Source organism: Taudactylus pleione, unplaced genomic scaffold, assembly GCF_031769625.1.
Source record: "Taudactylus pleione unplaced genomic scaffold, aTauple2 ptg000311l, whole genome shotgun sequence".
Taxonomy (NCBI): Eukaryota; Metazoa; Chordata; class Amphibia; order Anura; family Myobatrachidae; genus Taudactylus; species Taudactylus pleione.
The window spans coordinates 1,333,664-1,355,493 of record NW_028284712.1 but is presented as its reverse complement, the minus strand read 5'-3'; the positions used below and the strand labels follow the sequence as shown (position 1 = coordinate 1,355,493).

At 45.6% G+C, this 21,830-nt stretch overlaps 1 protein-coding gene across 1 annotated transcript in view; it reads right to left on the bottom strand.

Annotated features, from left to right (window-relative positions):
- AQP3 (aquaporin 3 (Gill blood group)) overlaps positions 1-20,356 on the bottom strand; it is a 34,092-nt gene extending 13,736 nt beyond the window's left edge. The window contains exons 1-3 of the mRNA XM_088442409.1: positions 20,166-20,356; positions 1,967-2,093; positions 1,192-1,329 (exon numbers count right to left, since the gene is read on the bottom strand). Coding sequence (XP_088298535.1) covers positions 1,192-1,329; positions 1,967-2,093; positions 20,166-20,351 — 451 coding nt within the window. The 5' untranslated portion in view covers positions 20,352-20,356. The remainder of the gene's footprint in view (positions 1-1,191; positions 1,330-1,966; positions 2,094-20,165) is intronic.
- Positions 20,357-21,830: the final 1,474 nt, after the last annotated feature.

The following is a 21,830-nucleotide window of genomic DNA, read 5'->3' as shown; positions in this document are numbered from 1 at the left end:
CTACTCTAGATCTGATGCTCTACTGTATGGAATGTCTTCACAGAGATCTTCATCCTCTACTCTAGATCTGATGCTCCAGTGTATAGAATGTCTTCACAGAGGCCTTCATATCCTACTCTAGATCCGATGCTTGCTGTATGGTATGTCCTCACAGAGACCTTCATATCCTACTCTAGATCTGATGCTCTACTGTATGGAATGTCTTCACAGAGATCTTCATCCCCTACTCTAGATCTGATGCTCCAGTGTATAGAATGTCCTCACAGAGGCCTTCATATCCTACTCTAGATCTGATGCCCTGCTGTATGGTATGTCCTCACAGAGTCCTTCATATCCTACTCTAGATCTGATGCCCTGCTGAATGGTATGTCCTCACAGAGACCTTCATATCCTACTCTAGATCTGATGCTCTGCTGTATGGAATGTCCTCATAGAGACCTTCATCCGCTACTCTAGATTTGATGCCTACTGTATGCAATGTCCTCACAGAGACCTTTATCCTACTCTAGATCTGATGCTCTGCTGTATGGAATGTCCTCACAGAGACCTTCATATCCTACTCTAGATCTGATGCCCTGCTGTATGGAATGTCCTCACAGAAACCTTCATATCCTATTATAGATCTGATGCTCTGCAGTATGGAATGTCCCCACAGAGACCTTCATCCCCTATTCTAGATCTGATGCTCTGCTGTATGGAATGTCCCCACAGAGACCTTCATCCCGTATTTGAGATCTGATGCTCTGCTGTATGGAATGTCCCCACAGGGACCTTCGTCCCCTATTCTAGACCTGATGCTCTGCTGTATGGAATGTCCGCACAGCGACCTTCATCCCCTACTCTAGATCTGATTATATGCTGTATGGAATGTCCCCACAGAGACCTTCAACCCCTATTCTAGATCTGATGCTCTGCTGTGTGGAATGTCCCCACAGAGACCTTCATCCCTTATTATAGATGTGATGCTCTGCTGTATGGAATGTCCGCACAGAGACCTTCATCCCCTACTCTAGATCTGATGCCCTGCTGAATGGAATGTCTGCACAGAAACCTTCATCCCCTACTGTAGATGAGATGTTGCAGAGGCCATCTCTCTGAGACTCTAAAATGAATACTCTCATGGCTGGAATATCAATCAATTAGAGCAATGCTGTTACCTGTATATACAGGTCTACTGTATGCCACACATACCATAATACAATCCATAAATGATGCCCGCTCCAAGGAATGCTCCCAGAGTCTGTGCCAGTGTGTATATCGGAAACTTAATCCAGGGTTCTCTTGCCATAATGCACAAGGCGAACGTTACAGCTGGATTCAAATGCCCACCTGAGGAAGACATGTATTATATAAGTAACATTATATCACAGGAACATTAAAGATGCAGATAGAAGTTATTGGAAGATATTAAATGTCTGTGGAGAGTTTACAGATGTTAATGAATTGGCTCCATCTACTAGAGATGAATAGAAGTTGCCTCAGCTCCTCAGACTCATCAGTTGTTTTTCTCTTTGAAAAGTGAGGCTACAAATATATCTACAAATATACCCACTCCGATTACATGAGAGTTATCTGGTTATTGGTGACTGATATATATTCAAAGAGTTTCAGTGAGATAAAGTGCAGAAGTTACCAAAAACAGCCAATCAGCTTCTATCACTTATCTAGCAGAGCCTGTGAAATAAAAGACAGAAGCTGATTGGTTGCTTTGGGCAACTGCTCCAATCTATCTTTCTCCCAGGCTTAATACATCTCCCCGGCATTCTTCTATTCTTGGAATAAATTATTCCGGTTGCCGTGTATTCAGCTGATACTATTACCAAGGTCTTTGTGGGTACTGAGGCCAGGTCAGTGCCATCAGCGGGTTCTCCTGTCCTGTTGTACTATCATAGGGGACAATTATTTATCTCATTAACCGGCACTTCACCACACTTCTATGTTGAATAGAGTTTTAAGCTATATTTACCTGAAACCTGTCCTGCAATGAGAATACCGAGCATGACTGCAAATCCGAAGGCCAAGTTAACGGTCAAGAATTGACCATGGGAGCCTTTACTGAGAACCACCTGAGCCACCGATCCACAGCCAAACATCTGCAGAATAGGGACAGAACATAGGTTATCATTATTAGTACAAATACAACATGAACACACATTACAGGTCAGTTTCAATTCTATATTTTTAGTTATAGGTGGAGTTTCATGAGATAAAGTCATTTATGAATCTTCAGATGCTTCTAATGTTCTTGAGCAAGGGACCCTTATCCCTCCGGGTCATACAGGCCTATTCACACCGGCACGTGGGTTATCATGACCCCTCTTCGTCATCTCCTCATTTATGGGGAGGGGCTTCGACAACCCACAAAAAAAGGGGTACTAGGCAAGAAAGAGGATCACCTGCTCAGGACCAGGAGACATAGGTAGACCCGCTGGATCACTGGGGTGCATATAAATAACAATTAATATTTTATTTTACCTCATGTAATTAAAAAAAAATGCTTAATGCACAATAAAGCAGCAGAATAATTAAAGTTTTCGTTGGAATTCAATTAAATGGCGCATACACTGCGACCCACCAGCATGGAAATGTACACGGCCCTGGATATTGCCACTAGAAAATGTCAGCTTGGAATAACTATTTCCCTACAATCATTGCATATTCTATGCTTAATGTAACAGATAATGGAAGAAGTGATACTGTGACTCGGACAGAAGTGAGTTTAGGGTTAGGTCTAGACTATAGAGGGCTGATGGCCCTGTGACGTCACACCCACGTGACTCGGCCTGAAAGGGGGAGGGGCGGGGATGGTAACAGGGGACCAAAAGTGTCCGCTCGCCGCGCTTCGGGCACGGTGGCTCGCTGCGCTCGCCACAGATATTTATTCCCCCTCTATGCCCTAGTGGATGGTAACGCACGAGTTGTCCAGCCTCCTGCAGCAGTCACGTGGTGTCTACGTCACAGAGGTCCTTTCTCCAACTTGGAAATAGCAGCAACCGTGAGTTTAGGTTATGATGGGAATAGAAAGCCTACATCCCTACACTACAGAAGCCATTCATTCGTTTTACACTGATGAGCTCTAGTCAGACGGAAGCAGCTGTCAGCACCATGGATTTACGGCTCAGTGTTGACTATTGAATTGAAAATCCTGCATACATAGGTGATCTACATAAACATGGCGAGTACTTGTATAGTCTATATATATATTATATGGGAGCCTGGTTACAGAGTATAACGTCCCAGATATTTACATTCCTGCAGACATTACTGTCACCGAACTCCATTAGAGCTGAAGGAAATGACACTCACAATTGTAAGACTACAGATCGTGAATGATGCACGAAGCAGGAGACTTGGGATAAGTTAGTGGAAAGCAGAACATAATGACAAACAGCTTATAGCCAATCACGTGCCATCCTCTTCTGAAGGTATGTCATCTGAGTGAGGTGGGTCCCCCATCTGTACGGTGGGTCACAGGTAGGGATCTAAGGGGTCTATTTTGTAAGCAGTGTTAGGAGACAGAGTGAAAAGTGATAAGAAAGTGATAAGGTGCCAGCCAATCAGCTCCCAACTGTCATCTCACAGGCTGTTTGAAAAATGACAGTTGGGAGCTGATTGGCTGGCACCTTATCACTTTCTTATCACTTTTCACTTTGTCTCCTAACACTGCTTAGCAAATAGACCCCTTGATACTGTTATTCATAACGACCAATCGGGCATTTGCTTCTATTAGACTGATGGAAGCTGACATCTGACTGGTTGCTGAGGATTACAGCAGATTCTGCCTCATTCTCACACATGAAATTCATGTTGTTTACACTCATATTCCACTACAGAAACCAGGTGTGCCCCCTGTCATGTTATCTGCGCGATGCAGGCTACACACACGTAGTGTTATCCGCGTGTATTTCTTATCTGCATGTGGCATACCGTGTGTCTCACGCACTGACAGCTGCAGGGGGGGGAGGGCATGGGTAACAACGACCTATTACAGACTTATACCATTGCTACTGCCGTAAACACAGCAAATTACGTTTTACATATTACATTCAAAAGAAAGGCTCAATGTACAAATAGAGACAGACAATGTAAATGCACAAAGTGCCTGATTCTGATAAGGTCGCCTGTACCCGATGGGTGTGGCAGCGTGCTTACCAGCCTATGCTAATGCGGGAAAACGCACGTATTTGAACTTACACACACCCCATGCTGGATGCTAAAGGTCTGTTTGAAAAAAAAGAGTCCCACCTTCCCCCACACACCACGATTGGGCGCAGAAGCCGTCTGAAATGCCCACAAGTCTCCCATGACACGCCCACAACATTTCCATGACACGCCCACAAAACTCCCACGACACTCCCAGTAAACCGCATGGAGACCATCTAGCTACCAGCCAGAAACTCCTATTTTATGGAGAGAGAGAGAGAGATGCATCAGCAGAGTAATCCGTCCGCACTTGCTGTCTCCATTCGTTACAAGTTTCCTTAATATGGTGCATGCGCATTCTATCTTGCATCAGACTCAGGCTCAAAGTGCACACTCACCTGCCCGTAGTAGAGATCACCAATAGTGTGCAGTCACCTGCCCATAGTAGAGGCCACCAATAGTGTGCAGTCACCTGCCTGTAGTAGAGGCCACCAATAGTGTGCAGTCACCTGCCTGTGGTAGAAGCCACCAATAGTGCACAGCCACCTGCCCAAAGAAGCCACCAATAGCGTGCAGTCATCTGCCTGAAGAAGAGGCCAAAAATAGTGCCCAGTCACCCTTCTATAGTAGAAGCCACCAATAATGATCCATCATCTGCCCGTAGTAGAGGACACCAATAGTGTGCAGTCACCTGCCTGAAGAAGAGGCCACCAATGGTATGCAGTCACCTGCCCATAGTAGAGGTCACCAATAGTGTGCAGTCACCTGCCTGTAGCAGCAGCCACTAATACTGCACAGTCACCTGCCCGAAGAAGATGCCACCAATAGTGTGCAGTCACCTGCCTGTAGTAGAAGCCACCAATAGTGTACAGACACCTCCTCGAAGAAGAGGCTACTAATAGTGCACTGTCATCTGCCTAAAGAAGAGGCCACCAATAGTGCCCAGTCACCCTCCTATACTAGAGGCCATCAAAAGTGAGCAGTCACCTGCCCATAGCAGAGGTCACCAATAGTGTGCAGTCCCCTTCCTGTAGAAGAGGCCACCAATAGTGTGCAGTCAGCTGCCCAAGGTAGAGGCCACCAATAGTGCACAGACACCTGCCCGAAGAAGAGGCCACTAATAGTGTGCAGTTACCTGCCTGTAGTAGAGGTCACCAATAGTGTGCAGTCACCTGCCCAAAGTAGAGGCCATCAATAGTGAGCAAAATGCTAAGTGTCATGGAATATAAATGTACTTACCTACACTCCTGGAATGTCCGGGACACTCCTGCATTGTGAAGGGCTCTCCTGCACTCTCAGGACCGTAGACCAGCCTCCCGGATTGGATGCACTTTCCCAGTGAAGTGGGCGTTCCAGGGGGCTTGTTGGTCAGTCAAGTCATCATGGCCCTCTACCACTCAAATAGTGATATTGCACGCTGAGAACGTGGGTCTGCAATCCGTGGCGCTATGCCACCTGCACCTCCTATCGCCCTAAGGAGGGGTTTTAAAGTTGGCAAGTATGTAGGTAATAATAATGCTTAGTCATTTGGATTTAAAATTCACTTTTCCAGATATTAAAGATTCTACCTTATTTCCTATGTATTTTATACCTACTGAGATATATCTATCCTAACTAGAGTAGGATAGAAATATGTGCGTGACCCCCGTGTTTTCATTTTGGATCTGGATTTATCTTCGTGTTTTGGTTTTGGATTCAGATAAAAATCGATAAAAACATCTAAAATCCCCTTGACTTTATTAACTCTTACGTATATTAAGAGCCTTTGGTAAGACTTGCACAGATGGTGGAACTTGTTAAACACTTTACTCTAATTGCTGCAATCTCATATTGACTTTTATGTGTGCAGTATACAACATCCAGCATTTATGTTCATCTAATAAATAACAGGTCGTTTTGCTGCTTGTTATTGATTCCTATTTCGGTAAAACGGTTCCTGGTAAACCAGCTTGTAGCGTATTGTGATATTGTGAATAAGCCCCTGACAGCCCAAACTGTGTAGCATTAATGGCATTTTCCAGCTTTCCAAATATTTTCAAAAGAAAAAAAAGAAAGGAAAAGTCACACTAAAACTGTCTGTACATTCTGGGACTAGTGGTCCCACAGCAGCCGGAGAGCATGTTTATTTCTAGTAATGATAAAATGTAACTTCTAAATCTGAGTTGTTTTAAAAAGTGATAAAGAAACGTTATATCAAAGAGAAAGGTGGGAGAGGGTCTCTGGTCACCTGAACGCCAACTTACGGACCCTGCGATAACAGCACTACTGACTAAATGAATACATTTATTTTCTTATAAAGAGAATAAATGGTTTTCAAAGGAACATTTTTTGAGGCACCAGCCAAGTTAAGGATCCTGTTTCTGTTTGTACAGTCAGTTCCTGTTGGGCAGGAATCCACGTAAGAGCTGGGTAGATTGTGTGGGAGCACCATCCCCAATATCCCTGTCTGTGTGGTGACTTGGTAAATACCCAGTTAGAGAGGTTATATAGTGTGGTGCATGTAGCAAGAGAATTAGCTTTTATTAAATACTGAAATTGCAGCACTTTCCGGCTGATATCTGGTCACTTTCCCTGAATTCAACATTTACCTGTAGCATTAACCCTCAGTACCATGTATGCACCCTGCACCCCTCACACGCAATGCGCTATTATTTATTATCCTTTATTTTTAAGACGCCACAACATTTGCAAGGTGCCGTATATGTATTATATATACACAGTAATAGTAAAACATGACATATCAATTGTAGGGGATCGGTATGATTTACTGCTGGACGCCTAACCGCTTCCCGCATCAGGCTCCCGACGTAGATAAAATGACGGGATTTCGACGCCTGTCATTAGACCCTTGCCAGGATTACACAGACGGAATGCTGACGGTCGGCATTTAGACCGTCGGCATTCCGACTGCATACCGATTGTTCAGTAGCTGTTAGTTGACATGTCATAGGAACAACACAGAGGGCCTAATTTAGAGCCGCTCGCTCTGACAGAGCGCTCGCTCTGAATCAGGGCCGGGCTTTTTTGTTTTTGGAGCGGCCTCTTGGCCGCTCGCATAGCTGTGGGTGACCACCCACAGCTAATGCGAGCGGCCAGGATGATGGTCGCGATGGTCAAGATCATCGCGACCATCAGGCTTGCGATGAGACCCTTGTGGTAGGGTCTCGTGGCCGCAAGCCCCAGAGAGCTTTCGGCTCAAACAGAGCCGAAAGCTCTCCCACTGACATCACTGGTGATGTCAGTGGGGCCGCACCCAAACAGTAGGCGTTCTCATGGGAACGCCTCCAATTGGGCAGCCACCCCCCTGTCCCGCCCACCAAAGGGGGCGAGCTGTCACTCAACATCGACAGCACGCCCCCTTTGGTGCGAGACCCAGAGCAACGGATTGCCCGTTGCTAGCCAGGTCTCGCGCATGCGCATGACGGAGCCGGCCCAGTCGTGCGCATGCGCTGTGGGCCATCATCGACCCGGTTGCGAGCACTCAGCGCTTGCGACCGGGTCTGAATCAGGCCCAGAGCCCCCTACCACTGTAGAGTGTAAGCTGTCTGCACTTGCAGCAAGCCTTGCTAGTACTTTTCCCGCACCCCACTCCCCTACGCTGTCATGTCATTCACAATACCAAAAATGTAAAATCGTCTACATTTTATATAGGGGATATTTTTCCTTTTTCCTTTTATTTATAAAGCAAAAGTGTAATTGTTCACAACATGTGGCCTCATAATTGCATTTGTTTGCGTGTATTAAATTAATGTGCAATTTGCAGGGCTTTGTTGCTTCAATTAGTTACGCTGAACAAATACAGGAGACGCCCTCTCACAGTGCTAGCATGTCATAGAGATACAGGACTTACAGTAAGTTTGTAATATGAAGTCTGCTGAACACAATCCATGATAACACAAACCGAAACGCAAACAAGAATGATGATGTTACTAAGACGCGGAAATAGCAGTATCCCTGTATTTATACTTTGGTCGGCGGAATGTTCTTTGCTAGATGTCTATTATAAGGTTCATCGATGACATATCAGCTGTACAAATGATGGATGTAAGCTGCACCTTCCCTCCTTGAAGACTTGTACCCTTGATTCAGTGTAAAGCAACCTGAGCTGATGTGAATGCAGCTGCCATCCCAATTATGCCAGACACAGAGCTATATTTATACTCAGGTTAACAGGATAAAGGGCAATAACCCCAGGGGTGTTTAACTGAGTAGGGTAGTGTCCTTCACTAAATATGGGTCTGCAATAGTAGAGGAGCCAGCCCCACAGAGGTGTGAGTAACGTCAGGCACCGTGGGGTATATTTACTAAAGTGCCGGTTTACAAAAGTGGAGATATTGCCCATAGCAACCAATCATATTAGGTACTAGATAAATTATACTGTAAATAGAATCTGATTGGTTGCTATGGGCAACTTGTCCCGCACTTTAGTAAATATACCTCAGTGAGTACAACGATGGGTGCCCCAGAAAATGTATGTCATACAAACTATAAGAGAAGCCAGCTTTTGCTATGGGATATAAACCTGTATGAAATTATATTATCGGAGGATTTAAGCACATCCTCGTAATCCAGGCTGGACATCGGAGTAGTGGCCGTCACGCGATATGTACAATATGTAGTGCGAATCCCGTTCAGGGACTGATGCAGAGATGGACGTTATCGCTCAGCTGCTGAGACTTTGTATGCAGCGGCTGCACAATAATATGATAGTGCTACAGGAGGTGTCTAGTGTTATAAGAGGCCTTCTGCCGGCATCGCGAATCCGCGGGCTGCATCCACAGGCACAGCATCCGATCACTCTGCGCGAACATCGGTCATCTGAGTAACCCTAAAGTGACTCATGAAGACGCAGGCGCCGGCCTCGGCACCGAAGCCCCCTGTTTTCCAAAATGCTGTCCCTCTCCCCCCAGTCCCCATCCCCAAATGGCCGCATCATGTGAACGAGATCTGCATACGCGCAGTGCAGCACTGCGCATGAGCCGATCTCGCGCCAACAGACATGTACTTAGACCATAGGGTTTGCATACATCTCTAAATAAATCACACAGTCAGAATGATCTCACTAGGGGCTCTATGTATTAAGCCTTGGCGAGAGATAAAGTGGTAGGAGATAAAGTACCAACCAATCAGCTCCTAACTGCCATGCCACAGGCAATGGGGGAGATGTACTAAGCTCTGGAAAGTGATAAACTGGAGAGTGATAAACCACCAGCCACTCAGCTCCTAACTGTCATGTCACAGGCTGTGTTTGAAAAATGACAGTTGGGAGCTGATTGGCTCGTGGCTTATCTCTCTCCAGTTTATCACATTTCAGAGCTTAGTACACCTAGCCCTGTGTTTCAAAAGTGACAGTTAGGAGCTGATTGGTTGGTACTTTATCTCAGTTGCATTTATCTCTCTCCAAGAGTGAAAAGTGATAAGAAAGTGATAAGATGCCAGCCAATCAGCTCCCAACTGTCATTTTTCAAACACAGCCTGTGAGATGGCAGTTGGGAGCTGATTGGCTGGCACCTTATCAAAGACTTATCACTTTTCACTCTGTCTCCTAACACTGCTTGGTAAATAGACCCCCAAGGCTTTAGTACATTGACCCCTAGGGAGCTTATTATTACGTTGTTGTTTTTTTTGCACAAAATATGTATTTCCATACTGTGTATGCGCACAGAAAAAGGCAGACGCTTGCGTCCATATCCAGCTTTGGTTGCATCTTACACTTATGGAGCAAGGGTAGGAATGGGGCATTTTTGAATTTGTATATTGAAAATGTTGAAGGAAATAACAACATGTACCTTAAGCTAGAGTGCAAGCTCTGTGGGTAAGGTGTAGGGATGGCCATCAGTGGGTTAACCATCGATGATGCTATTGGCGCTTAATATTGATGACAATAAACAATCATCGGGGAACCATCGATGGCCTGCACCCATCTATGGACATCCCTGTTGCGGGATGCAGCAGGTGGCGGACCAATCAGGTACCTAGTGGGGCACCAGAGGTGGGGCTATGCACTACGGGTCTTAGCTCTATGCCGTCCTGTGGCAAGGACAAAAAATAAAACATTGCTGCCTCTCAGCCATCATGGTGCAGAACCATCGGATTTCCACCTTCGATGACAATTAAAAAATAAAAAAAACATCGACCATCGGTGGCAAACCATTGATGGCCATCCCTAGCAAGGTATGTATTGCTAAATTGATTCTATGAGCAAAATAACTGGGGTGTAGCTGGCAACTATTTACACTTTCCAGAGACAGACTAAGGAAAGATTTGTCTCCTGTAAATTCATATCCCTGTAATGCAGAGACGGTCGGACGTATTTTGCATTGTAGATGTGTGTGAGCTGGACTCCACATTGCGTACCCTTTGCCAGACCTCCTGGGGAGTTGGCACCCTCCGATTGTGCAGGAAGGACTTTAGACTTTATCGGACCTTCCCCAATGTAAACAGAAACTTCCTGGGCATCTCGGAGTCACAGGCTCAGAACTGGCTTTGGCAGAAAGTTACATGTCGCGTGCCAGATCACACAAAGCACTTACTGTCCTTATCATCATCTCAATGGGAAACGTTTCTCTCCCAATCTTACTTTATTAGGCTGCTGGTTACAGCGCAAGAAAGTCAGTGAATGAATTCAGGCTTCCTCCAGTGAGGAATTAATAAATGTTTAATTTCTCTTGTGAGAACATAAAATGAAGATTAAAGCATAAACAGCTAACACCCTGTTTCCACAAAAAAAGGGCAATGATTGATTTACTTTATACTGGAAACAATATGTTTCCAAACGTCCCACACGGGATTTAAATGGAACAGTACAGTAATGGCTGATTGCTTAGCCTGGAAATTCTGCTAAATAAGATCTATGAAACTGTAACAAGACCCTCAATAGATAAGAAATCCCGCCGGATTATAATGCAGGGAAATTTACATTTTAATTGCTACATGGTTGGTACATTTAAAAAAAAAAAGGTTTAACAATTTCTATACAGTACAAATATACATTGTGTTGAAACACACTTTGGGCCAAATGTAATAGGTTAGGAATTAAAGTTGGTGCCGGGACTCGCAAATGTAATAGGCTGCAAACTTTTCAGCTCAAGGCTACTATGAGAATCTTTGCGGTTTTTTTTTCCTATGTAAAGTTAAACTAATACCTTTTAATGCGACTAGCAGTAATAAGTGCGAGTTATAAAGAAGCCATCACAGATCAGTGAAATCCATGAAGGCTTCAGTCTGTGTTTTTTTTTTAAAAACTACGTGCGCCCCCTTCCCTGAAGCATAACCAGCAACGGGCTATATAAAGCCTGTCCTGGTTGTAAAAATACAGGGCCAAAATGCATAGGGGGCCCCACTATATTAAACACCAGCACAGGTATTTTCTGAGCCGGTCCTGGTTGTGGAAAAACAGGGGACAAAATGAGTAGGAGTCCCCTGTAATTTCCATAACCAGCACCTGACTTTTTCTAGCGGGGGGTAATGCCTGAATGGGATTGAAATGCCAACGGCAGTCTGTTAAAATCCCGACAGCGGATGCCCAACGGGATCAAGATCCCGACAGGATCAGGTAAGTACCCTAACCTCCCCTGTCCCCCCCCCCTTAACCCTCCCTCCCCGGTGACTAACCCTAACCCACCCCCGAGGGTGTCTTACCCAAAACCCCCCTTACTGATCCCCACACCTAACCCTCTTAGGGGGTGCCTAACCCTAACTCTCCCCCCTTATGGGTGCGTAACCGTAAATCTCCCCCCACACACACCTAACCCTAACTCTGCTAGACTCCCTAATACCAACCCTCCCCCCTGCGGCTAAAGTTAAGGGTGCCCCGGACTTACCTTCGTTCATGATGGCGGGATTATGATAGGCGTCGGTATTTCGACGCCTATCATAATTCCATAGCCGGCATTCCGTTGTCGGGATTTTGACCGGCGGCCTCACATGACTATATCCCGGTAATGCCACAGCCAGGGAAAACCTTTCAGCGGTTTCATTACCCCTGACCGCTAGACAGCCCAGGCCGGGGATTCCTGGGAAGGTTGTGATCCCCCAATAAAGGGGTCCTTCTCTCCAGGCCACCCCAGGACTAGTCTGATAGCCAGGGGACTTGAACATCGCATAGTATGGATGTTTTATTATAGGTACCCCTATGGATTCCTATTGGACAAGGGGACATGATGGCATCAGGGATACTAGATGAGTATTCAAGTTTTTTTAAAGAAAAACACCAATTCCCGAAAATATGCCGGACAGGAGGAATGGTATGTGTTCACACATACCTTACCTCCGCGTAAATTACTTGGCCACACATGTGCCCAGTAATTGCAGGAGCCACCAGCCAATCAGTGGGCGTCTCCGTCGGAGCTACTCGCTGATTGACTATGTGTGGTCAGCCTGTCTCCTCCATAGACTTCAATAGTGAGAAATCTCCATTGAAGTTTATGGTGGAACCGCGACATTGTATCCAATGATGTAACCACAATGTAAACCTCATTCGCGCGGAGGAAAGGTATGTGTAAACGTATATCGTTCTTCCTGTCCAGCATGGTTTCTGGAAATGGCGTTTTTTTTTTTTGTAAAGCCCCCGGATGCCTACATGGAATGAAGAGGACTTGAACATGGTATAGGAGAGGTGCGTATGGATTTTTTTATTATAGGTACCTCGATGGAATTCTACTGGACAAGGGGACATGATGGCATCAGGGATACTAGGTGAGTATGTGTGATAGTGAGTGTGAGTGTTCATGTGTATGTACATGTATATTATAATAAACTTTTACTGACAGTGTGTGTTGTGTTTTTTTTTTAAGTATTTCCTTGGCTGTGGAACTATAGGTACCAGCGTGCCCATAATGCCCCACATGCTGATACTTGGGGTTCTCCAACTACTAGCATGCAGGGGAGGCTCGCTGGGACATGTAGTACCACAGCTAAAGACAATATTTTAACTTCATTTTTACACAACACATTTACACTATCAACCCGCCACCCACCGACCAGGTGTGCCGGGGATAGCCCCGGGCTATCAGACTAGGCCTGGGGTGCCCTGGAGAGGGGGACCCCTTTAATGGGGTGGGGTCACCACATCTCCAGGGATCCCCGGCCTGGGCCGACTAGCGGTCAGAGTAATGCTTTGGCCGGGGAAACCGGTAACAGGTTTTCCCTGGCTGAGGCATTACCCCCCCCCCGCTAGAAAGAGACCGGTGCTGGTTATGGAAATTACAGGGGACCACCTACTCATTTTGTCCCCTGTTTTTCCACAACCAGGACTGGATCAGAAAGGCCCTGTGCTGGTTCTTAATATACAGTGGCCCCATACGGATTTTGACCCCTGTATTTTTAGAACCGGGACAGGCTTTACATAGCCCAGTGCTGGTTATGCTTTTGGGGAGGGGGGTGCACGTCTTTTTTTTTAAAGAGTTTTTATATGTACACACAGAAACATGCAGATATCTCATGGATATGTGTATGTTTCTGTGTTACTCTGACCTGCTCAGGATAAACTCCCCTATCCGAACTTGGTCTAAAGTTCTGTCGAATTTTAGTTACGTTTGGCTTGAAAATTTGCAAATTGTAACCTATTACATTTGGAGCGTTGTAAGTTTACAATTGAAAAACATCTGGATTCGATTTGGCAATTTGCGATTTAGGGGAAAAAGTGAAAAATGCCAAAGAGCCTGTTCTCACACTCTATTACATTTGCGATTAGCCGAAACATGCGAATTTACTGTCAAACTAGCACAAAAAAAAACTAAATCGCTACCTATTACATTTGGTCCTTTATTTCTATAACAGGGGGTCATGCAAAAAGTGTAGTGAGACAGGGGCAGTCAGAAGACTTTAATCATAGTAATTAAAACTTACTTTTTGTCAAGGTGCACATAAAACTTTTGAAATTGTCAAGTCAGGGGCTATATCCTACCCTGGTGTACTCTACAAACAACAGTGTAATATAAATAGTAAAAACATAGGGCCTGATTCAGACCCACTCGCGAGCGGCTGTCCGCTCGCAAGTGGGTCGATGTTCTGGACTGAGCATGCGCACGACGGAGGGAGCTCCGTCGTGCGCATGCGCCAGACGCGACGAGCGAAGGAAAGTCCTTCGCTCGTTGTGTCTGATCAAAGGGGGCGTGCTGTCGATGTTGATTGACAGCACGCCCCCTTTGGTAGGCGTGCCGGGGGCGTGCCTCCCTGACGGGGACGTTCCCACGGGAACGCCTCCCGTCAGAAGCCGGCCCACTGACATCACTAGTGATGTCAGTGGGAGTGATTTTGGCTCTAATAGAGCCAAAATCACTCCGGAGCTTGCGGTTGAAAACCTCAACCGCAGGCTCCGGCTCGCAGTTTCGATGGTCGCGATGGTCACGACCATCGCGGCCATCAAACTGCACGCTCGTATAGCCTGTGGGTGGTGACCCACAGCTATACGAGCGTCCAGGAGGACGCTCCATTCTCATGGAGGCCAGCCCTCATTCAGAGCGTGCGCTCTGCTCAGAGCGTACGGCTCTGAATGAGGGCCATAGTTTGCAGATTTAATGGAAGCTCAACCCCTAGTGGTCATAAATGGTAATGCCACTTAAAAAAAAAAACTTATTAGCATTTTTAGAATAATATTTTTCGATTGGGGGTTTCTTCTACACACTTCAGATAACCCCTGTTATATCTATATATTATTTAATATGTATTCCCCGCCCCATATTCCTATTATGCAACAAGTCAAATCCACCACTCCTTAATCTCCTGTGAGATGTATACTCCACCCTTGCTGTACACAATGTCATATAGTATATATCTACACAATTATTTGCTGAAACACAGATTGACTCACTGCACCCATCATCACCATTAACCAGAAAATGTAATTAGTCGCCCAGTTGCTTCTTAAGTACAGATCACTTCAAAACTTCCCCATAAAGCTGCCTTTGCTTTTGTGGTTTTATTATACAGCACTTTATAGGAAAATGTAAGACCGGCAAACGTTTAAAGACACAGGCTCTGAATCAGGGCCGGCCTTCTTGTTTTTTAGAGCGGCCTCCTGGCCGCTCGCATAGCTGTGGGTGACCGCCCACAGCTATAGTGAGCGGCCAGGAAGATGTCGCGATGGTCAAGACCATCGCGACCATCGGGCTTGCGACGAGACCCTTGTGGTAGGGTCTCATTGCCGCAAGCCCCAGACAGCTTTCGGCTCTCACAGAGCTGAAATCTCTCCCATTGACATCACTTGTGATGTCAGTGGGGCCGGCCCCAGACGGTAGGCGTTCCCATGGGAACGCCTCTGTTTGGGCAGCCACTCCCCCAGCCCGCCCACCAAAGGGGGCATGCTGTCACTCAACATCGATAGCACGCCCCCTTTGGTACGAGACCCGGAGCGATGGTTTGCTCTCCGGGTCTCGCGCATGCGCACGACGGAGCATGCGCACTGGGCCACCATCGACTCGCTTGTGAGCGAATAGCGCTCGTGAGCGGGTCTGAATCAGGCCCTTAGTGCTCATGTATTACTGTTACAGTGACATCATCAGAACCATCCAAAGCTGTTAATTGAAACAGAAAAACAGAAAACCTAATGGAGGGACTCATTAATAAAGTACAGTACATTAGTCCTGCCCTTCTGCAACCTTTAATGATGCTCGTTCACTGGGCTTAGCACATACAGAGACATTTTAGCAAAAGCTAAGGCAGAAATGTATTAAGTTGACCACAATACTGTACTTTTAAAAATGGAAAGCTGTTACCATCATTGGACGTTAAAATATGTAGTTTGAATTGGAACTAAAGCAAACCTCGACACTAATTTCATTATAACAGGGCATATTTCAGCTTATATTTAATAGTGCTATGAGGTTCCACCTTTTCCAGGTGCTATACCTCTTTGCATCCTGCGGATGTCGCTGTTTCTAGGGAGATCTATGAAGTTTAACTGATGACTAAAACCCACAAATCCCTGGGGCATCTTATCAACAAATACAGTATGTTAATGGAATGTTTGTATCTTAAATTACCGTATTTAATTAATATGAATTAAGGTGCTTCCTCTTTACATAACTCCTCTTTATAAAGCCGCTCTCACTTACCTGCAGGTATTGTCTCAGACTAAAGTTCATTTTAAATGTATTATTTCAGCTATATGTCATTATTTCAGTTACTGTATATGTCACCTGCCTTATTATAACACCACCCTCACTATATGGACAGTTTAAGCCTTTGTTCTATGTATGCAGTAAAATAGGCACCACATTGGACTAATAGGAAATAGATTTTCACATTATTTATTATACAATTTTTATGGAATTAACGGATAAGTAATAATTTTATTATCATCAGGTTCCAGAACCCAAAGGCTATTACTGAGCAGAAGGCACCAGCAATACCCCGCACATTTCATCCCTTCCATAGCAAATCATGGGCCGCCGCTGTGCAAACTCCCACTAAAATTAATGTTACCCCTCTCCCTCAAGGGCACCACCTCAGTTTATATGTAAGTTGCCCTATAGCACATACTGTCCCAGGCACTGGCCTAATACTAGATCTAAACTAGCTGCAAACCCATTCTGCATTGCAATTGGCTGGCCCATCTGACAATCAGCTGAGAGAGCCAATGAGAAAAAAAATATAAGAGAGGAGTGGGGCTGTGCTGACAACCGCATCAGTCAAATGGTTGTCAAGAGACCGCCTAGCCGGGAACTGGAGGTAAGACACATCTGCAGCTGGCTGGAGAAGTTGTTTGTGTTATTTACTTGTGATCTCCCTTTAGTATGAGGCAATCGGAACGCTTGATTGATGGAGAAAGCCAGCCGCACACAGAGTTGCAACAAGTCCTGGAAAGCAGAAGTGGTTTCACCGTTTCTCAGTGCAAAGTGCAGCATCTGGTCTTCCCAAACTGTGACCTATCCCCTTCTCTGGGCACATGTAACACTGAGCTACAACAAGACCACACGTGGATCAGGGCAGGCTTCCAGGCGCCCCACTGACAGTCAGATGCACAAAGCACGCAGGCCAGGAACTGCGAGATGTGAATTCCCAAAATCTCAAAGCTGGGTTTCCAATGATAGAACAATTCTGACCCCTCTGGTTACTTTAAGGCCAATTTGCCCAATGTTCTCACAGCCTGATAGTACCGTGTTTCCCCGATAATAAGACCTACCCCGAAAATAAGCCCTACCCTTAATTTTGTAACCCGGCCCAAATTAAGCCCTACCCCGAAAATAAGACCTACCTGAATCTCATTTAGAGCTGGGAACGCTGCAGAGACCAGCGTTCCCAGTCATGCAGTGTGCGGGTGACGTCATGACGTCACCCGCGCGCTGAGGATCCTGTGCGGCCGCGCCTGCTGGATCATGTTAGATCCAGTCAGCGCGCAAGTGAGAGCGACATCCCAGACGGCGGCGAGTCAGGTAAGTGCACTGCAATAAGGGGCACTTCTACAAGGGGGCCTGCAAGGGGGGGCCTGCATAAGGGGCACTTCTACAAGGGGGCCTGCAAGGGGGGGCCTGCATAAGGGGCCCTTCTACAAGGGGACCTGCATAAGGGGCACTGCTGTCAATGTTAATTAATATAAGACCTACCCTGAAAAATAAGCCCTTTGGTGTTTTTTTGAACAAAAAAAAAAATAAGACAGTGTCTTATTATCGGGGAAACACGGTATATACAGTATGACCATGTTATCAATCAATTTGTTGTATTTGCTATTGTGTAAGGACTGAGGTTCCCAAACTCCGTCATTACAGTCCAGGTTTTAAGAATATGCATGCGTCTTAATTAGTATCTTGGTTAATTTGATTTTACCATCTTGGCTCAAGCATGGATATCCTTTAAACCTGGACTGTAATGGCAGAGTTTGGAAACCTCTGTGTTAGGGGGGGGAACCACAATCCGTCATTATTACAGAACTGCAGGTACAACTCCCATATAATTTATTATTCTGATGCTCGGATCACTAACAGAAATATAGGTGCAATCGAAATATACAGCTGCAGCCGTCTGACGTTTATCAGTACAAAATGTTGCAAATACACATCGTACAGGATATTTATCTGGTGTAAAAAAAATCTTTGCTGAGAGTTACCGTGACATCTGCGTCCATCTAAATGTATTATTCCATAGAACCCTATATAGCATAATATCACCCAACCCGCCAGTTACAGTGATATGGGTCTTGTGTGGCATATTCTCTCCCAAGGGCAGATGTACTAAGCTCTGGAAAGTGATAAATTGGAGAGTGATAAACTACCAACCAATCAGCTCTTAACTGTCATTTTTCAAAATCAGTCTGTGACATGACAGTTAGGAGCTGAGCGGCTGGAAGTTTATCACTTTACAGGGCTTAGTACATCTCCGCCCCTAATCTGCACTCCTGTCCTGTGTGCTATCTAGACGGGGAGGTTTGCAGTAAAGGACGGAGCCTCTGGAGTGGCTTTCACTGTGCACGCCAGTCTGACATAACCTGTTCTGTTCCTAATGTGCAGTGTCCAAAAAACTTCACCGCAATTACAGCTGTGCACACAAGATTTCCTTAAGTTGTTCACTACTAGAAATGTTGCACGTGTCTTGTGCACTATTCCAGACCTCTGTGCCACCGGTAACGGCTGACAACCCCAGCCCTGGGATGCAGACTGGTGAATAAGCTCAGCACAGTTATCTCAGGGGTGATATCTCAGAGAGCACATGAGTGTGCACCCAGCCAGTAGCTGATAAGAACACAAGACTCTGGGAAAATATGTTATGTTTCAAACTCAATGGCTTTATATGAAAGATGGTGCCTGACCCACTCCCTCCATTCTGCAATATATATGTATATATCCTGCCAGGGTCCTGCTCTGCATGCTCCTGGAGCAGGTGTGTAACAGCCCCTCTCTGCTTATATGTAATATTAGTTATGTCTTGCAGGGCTGGGTTATGACCTAACACACCGCAGAAAGTCCTGCAGAGGAACGTGCAAAAACAACAGGTCATCGTATTCCTTTCCTCTGTAAATAACAGGTGCCCTAAACTTTTCAGCTGGCGTTCTGCTGTTGGGGCGATCTGACTTATAATTATGGAAATGAAGGCGACGGCGTTCCAACAGATTATAAATAGAAATGCAATGCAGGACCGCAATAGATGCAATGCTGCACAGCTCCAGTCCATCAGCTGTACCCATTAAGGTGCCACTTAGTGCCAGTGTTTTCAATGTTATCAATCGTGGTTTATAGGCTACACAACCCGGGACCTCATACGTTACAATAAAATAATTCATGGGACAAACATATTGCCATTGTTAAAGCTTAAACAAAAAAAAAAAATTAACATTTTTAATATCTTAAAAGTGTTAAAATAATCTCTTAAAAGACATCAGCTCCTTTTTATGCTGCGCACCTTGCAGCGATGCGGAACTTACACACCCGGTAATGGTAATATTTGTACAGCACAGGTGTACTGGTATCATCTTAAGGCCCCCATACGTCATCAATTGATAGCAGCAATTCAGCAATTTGCAATCGATTGTGTATAAAAATCTTTCCCTTCTTCAATCGATTGTGGCAAGTCTGCAATCTGCAATCGATTGTGTATAAAAATCTTCCATTTTTGAATCGATTGCAAATTGCAGACTTGCTGCAATCAATTGCTGATGTATGGGGCCTTTAATGTGATCATGTGTCCACAAATCCCCTTTTCTGTTCCAGACATAAGATCGGGCAACCTGTAACTCTCCAATTGTTGAGAGCACTTCTGGAACTTGTAGTTCCACAACAGCTAACGAGCTGCAGTTTCTGCTTAGGATGCTGATGTGAAAGAAAGACCCGTTTCAGGTATTAATGACTTTACCGCTGTATCCACAGGTGTCAGTCAGAATCCAACTTTCGCCAAACAGGAGCAGAACCCTCACAGACACCAGAACTGGTGCTATGAAGGAACTTTCCAGCCTGGGGCACCAAGGGTTAAACAAACTAGTGCCATTCCCAGCATTTAGTGCAGGAAGAGCTCACACATCCCACATGCTGCCTGCTCACCAGTGCACTGACTTGTGGCTGTATAATGCTACTATGAAGAATAAGACTTACCACAAGGATCAGTGTCCCCAGGCACTCGGACAGCGCCTGCCTCAGCAGCTTGTTCCGGATCCGCAGCATCCCGGAGAGGCTGTTGAGAAGTTCCTTCTGTCTCCCCATGATGAGAGTCGCCTGTGTCAGGATAGAGATGTGATGCCTGCAATGTTCCCGGCTGCTGAGACTGAGCTGGCAGGACATATGGGTGTGCGTGCCTATAAGTTTGGAGGTAGACACCTCCCATCCTCTGTACTGGGACACTCCTCTCCCCACCCAGCCCCACACTCATAACACGTCTGGTGCCTTTCCACTTTCTGGGTGTTTTCAGCCCTCACTGTGCAAAACTCCAGAATAGATGGAATCACTGGGGTGAAGAAGTGGGAAGATAGGGATCTATAATATATCGTTAATCACAGGGTTATCGTTCACTGGTAATAATTCCGCAATCTCTCTCATCTGGAACATTGTGGCATTTGCTATTGTATGGCTAATATGTATTCAAATAAAAGTTTCTCTTAGTCATTTTGTTCTGCACCCAATGAGATATGCAGGGCGCAAATGGAAAAGAGCAAGATATGTATAATAACGTCTCAGGAGGAGAATTCTTTCCTACGCTCATCTGAAACTTTGCTCTTTTATATTTTCTTGCTGTAACCTGCCCATTTCTAGTCTATTCTCTGACCTACATACTGGAGGATTTAAACCATCTTGGGTCCTCGTCCCCTTAGGCAATGGGTCATTCTCTCCTCTTACCTCCAAACAGGATGACCGTTGTGCAGCAAACTTGAAAAGTGCAATTGCACATGTGTTTTGTGGTACCACATACACACACAGATGCCACCGCACACCCCCCACCCAGGGCCGGATTAAGGATTGTGGGGGCCCCATAGAAAAAAAAATGTAAATGCAGGATTTAGAGTGAGGGAGATTATATATATATATATATATATATATATATATACACACAGTATATATATTATATAGATAGATAAATAAATTGAGATATATAAATATATATATTAATAGATAAAGCTAGAGATATAGATACAGTAAAGAGAGAGTGGGGGGAGGGGGAAAAAGGGACAAGGAGGGAGAGAGAGAGAGAGAGAGAGAGGTGGGGTGGGAGTGAGACAGAGAGGGAAATAGAGGAAGGGAGAGAGAGGGAGAAGGGGACAGAGGGGGAGACAGAGCTGGAGGAAGGGAGCTCGCACACTAACCTCTTGCAGCTGCAGCAGGCAACCCAGCAACCGTTCTGATGGGGCAGGCACTTACCTGCATTAAGCCCCGCCCCCTACTCTTGCACCCGCGAATCGCGGCATTGCCAACAAGGGGGCGGGACTTCCATACAGCCACTGTTGGGTGAAACAGTGGCAGTGAGGCTGTGATGCTGCGGGACCGGAAGCTGGCCAGTTTCCAATCATTATTGTCGTCAGTGTGGGGGCCCCAAAGGTGTGGGGGCCCCTGGACGATCGCCCCGCTCGCCCCTCCTATAATCCGGCCCTGCCCCCCCCCCCCACCTCCAGTAGACCCTATCTGCACAGCCAGTGCGCACAATCATTGCAATCTTGAAGATGGTCTAAAAAGTGCAATGTGAGAGTTGAGCAGTAACCTCTCACACTTTTTAAACTCGCATGTTTTTACACTGAAAAAACTCAGTGTATAGGGGTCTATTTACTAAGC